Here is a 6,032-nt window from a genome sequence, read left to right as displayed (position 1 = left end):
CGACGCCCTTGAGTTGGCCATGCGTATTTCAGACAATATTTCAATCCATACATATTCCTGAAAATAAAGTTTTTCATATATTTATTTATATAAAAAAGCCCCACTGCCAGTGGATATTTTTAGACGAACTTTGTCACCTCTTCGTTGTCATTATTGAAAGCAATTCAAACCCCTTCATCATCTGACTTGGAAACTTACGAAAACCCAACACCATTCATCACCCTAGTGTAAGCAAAATTCGCACGTTTTTCTACATTGATTTCGCTTGTAGTGGGCGCAATATTAAGATACAATATATTTGTATCAAATTTTGCCTATTATGGCAACAAATTGTGTTACTGAAAATCACATTACATATTTCGTTGGAACAGCCAACGAAATTGAATTGTTCCTTAATTTCCCTGGCATAGCCTAACAATGAAATTACAAAATAACACAAAAAAATAAATCTTGGTATATTACACATATAGGTAAATAATGAATTTTTTATTTGAACGGACACAGAACCACGACTATTGAAGAATCAAGAACAATATTATAAGATAAGAATTTGTCATCACACCATTTAGGATAGTGAATGCAAAACATGGATACACACACATCATAATGGATAGTCTACTATTTAAGTCAGTTTCCATTTAACATATACAGGAACTAACAACTATTATCATAGAATTGAGTTCTATTCCAAAATCTACTAGAGCAGATACTCACACAAGCTAGCATTGCCATGACTCTAGAACTATTTTAATAGCTACTACAGCTTTCTTTACATGGTAAGAACTATAACCACTTCTTTTAAAACCATCTAATTAGTTAAACTATCATCTAATGTTAAACTTCTAGCAACCTAATTTTCTATCACCATACACCAAAAAGGATGGTGTTGATACCTTTAAACGTAAATTCGCCCAACGCATTTGGGCGAACCACATTGGCAAATGTTGCTGCCAGTCCCGATAACCCTTGGCTTGCAGATGTTGTAATCAAAACTCAGCTCTCTTCCAGCAGGTATGTCCTGTAATGCAAAAAAGATTTTATGGGGAAGGTTCTTATCATTGTCATCATACATAACCTCCATGACTTGAAGATTAGGAGAACAGCTATGGTTTATGAATCTTCCAATGTTTCCCCGTCTTGCAGCATCAATGAAACACTTTTCAACAACTGCAAATAAAGAACACAACAATTAGATGAATTGAAGATGTAAACTCTGGTGTGCCTGCGAGTTCGGATTTTGTGCGAGGGAGGAAAATGAGTAACTTCGTCAGTAGAGTCTATTTTACTCTCAAAGCCCTCCCTTCCCCTCCAAGATCCCAACTCGCAATTGCACCCTTAGATGAAGAGTAAAGTGGGGAGCATTTTACTCTTCAAGACTTTCCTTTCAAGGTTATCAAACTCTCGTGTGAACTCGTAAACTCTTACAAGAGAAGAGTTTACGACTTTAAGAGTAAATTCTTTCCCTTCCCCCCCAAGACTCAAATTCACTAAGACACCATTAGAGAAAAAATTATTCTGCATAGAAATATTACATACCCATAGTTACAACATAACTATCAACTTTTTGCCTAGATCCAGCTTCTCTATGATGATGGACTTCACCAATGTACTCACAAACAAAGCTTCCAGCAGGAATGAAAGAGCGCGTTCTAACACCCCAGCCCTTTGATTCGGAGTTGAAGATTTCAAGTTGGAATTGAAGGCCATGTTGACTTAATCGGTTGGAGCAAGACGAGGAACACTTGCAAGAAGAGCCGCACTCGTATATAACACGTGATTCCAATCCAGAAGCAAGCCTTTTCTTAGAGTCATATGGTATTGTTCCACCATTCTTAAAAACACAGATACATTTCTCCCAATCCACACATCCATTTACGCAGTCACAACCACATAACATTGGCTTCTCGAAGCTATCAACATAAATGTTGTTTACTATGTAATCAAAAGATGGAGGCCTTTTAATACCATCAGTTGATGCAACGACTCGAATAGGAAACTTCTCTTGTCCGTTAGAGATATCATTCATGATAATAACATCATTTTTAGTTGCACAACCTTTAGTTTTGAGCCTTTTCCTCAAAGTGAAAATATCAAGTTGCCCAAATTTGTTGACATTCTTGATAACCTCATCCTTGGGGGGAACACAAGTTGAAGGTTCTTCAAGTTTGTTCAACAAAAACTTGAATACAAGTTTCCCATGAGTTCCTCTTTCTTGTATCATCTTCTCAACAAAATACAATCCATCATATATATATGAGAATTTATCATTGGTTTTCTTCTCTATGCCTCCACCAGATTTTCCATCAACCTTCAATATAACCCGCACGGGACTCTTAGCATCCATGCTATTCTTCAAAGCAAGATTTCCGCCGGCCAACTTTTGATCACGGGGCATAGATCCACCTTTCACATTAGGATTCCATCCATGACCACTATAAACCAATGAACCACCATGATTTCTAGCATTATCGTAGCGATTGGTTACAACAATGCTTGTGGCTAAAGAGTTCTTGCCCTTCCCCACGTAATCGATTCCATTGACAAACTGGCGATGGAGGCCGACAACATTGAGTTCATTCCTATACTGAAATCGGTCTCCAACTTCAATCCCGGGGACATGCCCCACCCGTTTTTGGCAGTTCACCCATTGATGCTTCCTCTGCATCAACATTGCAGCATCATTCAAAGCTTTAAATTTTGCTTTCACATTATCATAGTGATCTGTTTTGTACTCGCTAAAGAGTTTTGAAAACAAGTTCCGAAATATCATCAATGCTTGCTTCACTTTGCTGCGTCGGAGCGAGAATTCCTCTGTTTTCATGATGGATGAAGGATTATGATACCCTTCTTGCTTTATTCCAAATGATTTTGAATCCTGCATTCCTACACAAAAATAGAACATATTATCAACACCACACATGAAAAAGTGCAGCTTTACATAGAAAAACAAGAATGGCTCAAGATAATGCATAAATCATTGAATATGATAAAGGATTTAACATGTAACCACCCTTGCACCTTCTGAAAGTAGAGCATAGTGGAAAAGCTGAACAATTAGAACTGGTTCAAGTGAAAAATTTTAGTCCATGGTGATTTACTGATTTTGTCCAGAAATTAATACAAAAGCATAATCAATAGAAAAGTGGGAATTTGAAAAAGACATAAAAACAACCAATCTTGGAACAGTGAATAATAGAGATTTCCATTTTCATTCATAGAAACCCTCCCAGTCTTTCACTAATTAAGAAACAACCATCTGTGGAAACAACTAGACATTGCATTGAAAGAACAACGAAAACAGACACTTAGAAAATCAGGGCTTTGAGAAGAAAATGATGGGAAATGCTCACTAGAAAGCAAAACAAAACAAAAAAAGTCTCAATTGCCATCAATTAGAAAAGAGAAAAGAGAGTGGTGAACGCATTTGAAACTATTGGATTGTTGTTTCATTTTGGTGTTATCAAATTAGCATTTCCAAGAACTAGTTATGCATGCAAGAACAAGAATCAAAATGGTAAAAGAACACAGAGTTAGGATAAAAAGAAAAGAGAATGCAGACCTAAGTGATAGAGAGTGAGGTTCATAGAGGGAAAGGAATTGAGTTTCAAAGGGAACAACCGATCAACCACATGCAAATGTGAACACTCTGGAAAGTACCAGACAACATTATAACTTATAGCATTGTAATTTGTAACCGTATGGGCATTTTATTTAAATTTAAATAAAGTAAAAAAAGAATTATTACAATTTGAACAGATGTCACTAGTAAAAAACTACATGTATTCAATTCAGTTTCATATTTATAACGGATTTTGTTAATCATTAGTGTAATCATGAAAATATAACGAGTAGATTTCAAGAAGATCTAAAAAAAATTGTTTTACTCACAGTTATGAAATTTTTTACATTTTCAATGTATTAAATAGATAAAAAAACTTAAAAATTTCTATTATTGTGCGTTCTTATTAAGACTAAGACCAGCTCGATTAATGAAAATTGAACTTGTCTCAAGATTTCGTTTATTAACAATCAAACCTATTTGTAAAATTTAAAACTTGGCTAACCAAAAATTTAAGAACTATCTCAAATAACATAAACATAATTTATAATTTTATATAAATAAATTATATAACTTATATATAAACAAATATTAATTATATCAATTATATATATTATCTGTCTATTAATTATAAATTATATCTTCTATTATAATCATAATTATATATAAAAATTATGTGTTTTACATATATATTATTATAAATAACATTGTAAGGTTATAAATTTATGTGTATAATCAAGCTAATAAGAGCTTACCAAATTTAAACTTGACTCATTTAAATTTATGAGTTCGCTAAAGTTTAGCTCACAAACTCATCAACTCAGCTAATAGAGCTACTTAAGGAGTCGAGATAGAGCTAATTTGATTAACTTTGAGTTAGGGCACAAGATAACTATTTAAAGAGTCTAATTGGGATGGTTAGCTCACTGGTCCGCTTAAATAAGTGTCGAATTTTGTAGTAACTCATTCGTGACAAACCCTCAAATGAAGCTCAATATCACGGCTGATTATTCCTTGTCTTGCCGGGTTGAAGTTGAGGGGTATCGTGAAAACCAAAAAAAAAATCTAAACTCTAAACACAAGATAACTAAATCAGTAAACCCTAATAATAAAAGAGAAAAGACGGCATTGAAAGGGAAGAAGACAAGTTTCATAAAAGCAGGATAATGATTAATATAAAACAAATGAAAAAAAAGTTGAAAATGGAGACTAGATTGACGGGAAAAGAACATTCTTTTAATATATAAAAGAGAATTTATTATTTTACTTTGTTCCATGGTTTGTGCACCGAAGAAAGAAGCGTTACTCAATCAGCAGAAAAATAAAATAAAATAAAAAGACGGAAAAACTTAAAATGTGAGAGAAAATTCATAGAGATAAAATAAAAGAGATTCAAACTTACCGACGAAGATGAAAAGGACCGGGAAGTTCACTCTATTAACTCTTCAGTGCTCGCCACACCCCACTGCACGTTTAGTTGAACTTTGAACATTGAAATTTGAAGTTTGAAACATTGAACAGAGTGTGTTAATTGCTACTACAGAAGAACTTGCTCACAAGCTAAATCATTATTACACTGTGGTGGGACCCATTATACCCAAAGGGTCAATTTGACCTAGCGAGAGAAAATGCCAAAATGGGATGATTTCTGTTTTTCTTTTCCCTAAAAAACAAAACAAAAATATTAGACTCAATAGGGCGGAGATGCCCGAACCGACTCGAAGAATATTCAGTCCAAATTCAAATTTTTTAGGGTCTAATTTTGTATAATTTTATTGGATTTAGAATTGAATTTAGATCTCAAAAATAGATTTGGTTATTATTTAAAATTAGATTCGAGTCAAAATGAATTCGATTTTACCTATTCTATATGCATCCTAAAAAAATTAAAAATAATATATATTTTTTAAATTAATTTTAATATTATGTTATATTAATTATAAGTTTATTGTTTTATTTTTAATCACACTTGTTGAATTAAAAAAATATATCAAAAAAATATCACATTAAAATTTATAGACAAATTTAAGTTTAAATATCGATATCAACTTTTCGAAAACAAATTTTCTTTTTTTTTATAAACGTGTCATAAATTTTTATAAATTAATTTTTTTATAAATTATTGTTAAAGATTTAAAGACTCGATTTTCACTTAATTTAAACTTAGTATAATTATGGCTTGAAAATGTTTAAATTTTATTGGATATAAAATCAAATTATAATCCAAAAAATAGACTCAGTATATATTAATTTAAATTAAGACAAACTTAATTTTCACCCAATCCATATACCCAATACACCCCTAAGACTCAATGGCATAATATTTCATAATATATTAATGTTTAAGTTATACAAATATTTTATGCACTCAAAAAATTAATTTATATATAATTTATTTTTTTAATACATAATTTATATTAATAATTAATTTTAATGATAATTTTAGTATATATTAAATATAATTATAAAAAAT

General features: G+C 31.9%; 1 protein-coding gene across 1 annotated transcript; it reads right to left on the bottom strand.

The window, feature by feature from the left end:
• Positions 1 to 569: 569 nt before the first annotated feature.
• Positions 570 to 5,070, bottom strand: LOC130963665 (histone-lysine N-methyltransferase, H3 lysine-9 specific SUVH5-like). The gene is made up of 3 exons (XM_057889766.1): positions 4,962 to 5,070; positions 1,537 to 2,883; positions 570 to 1,167 (listed from the first exon to the last, which is right to left on the bottom strand). Exons 2-3 carry the CDS (start codon positions 2,879 to 2,881, stop codon positions 896 to 898), a joined length of 1,617 nt encoding a protein of 538 aa, XP_057745749.1. The 5' UTR covers positions 2,882 to 2,883; positions 4,962 to 5,070; the 3' UTR covers positions 570 to 895.
• Positions 5,071 to 6,032: the final 962 nt, after the last annotated feature.

The sequence above is a fragment of the Arachis stenosperma genome, chromosome 2 (assembly GCF_014773155.1).
Source record: "Arachis stenosperma cultivar V10309 chromosome 2, arast.V10309.gnm1.PFL2, whole genome shotgun sequence".
Taxonomy (NCBI): Eukaryota; Viridiplantae; Streptophyta; class Magnoliopsida; order Fabales; family Fabaceae; genus Arachis; species Arachis stenosperma.
This window is presented reverse-complemented; position numbering and strand designations above follow the sequence as displayed.

Coding starts and splice junctions, on each gene's coding strand:
- LOC130963665 (XM_057889766.1), bottom strand. CDS start 2,881: ATGCAGGATTCAAAATCATTTGGAATAAAGCAAGAAGGGTATCATAAT. Junction 1,168..1,536: donor TAGTTATGTTGTAACTATGG/GTATGTAATATT, acceptor CTTTATTTGCAG/TTGTTGAAAAGTGTTTCATT.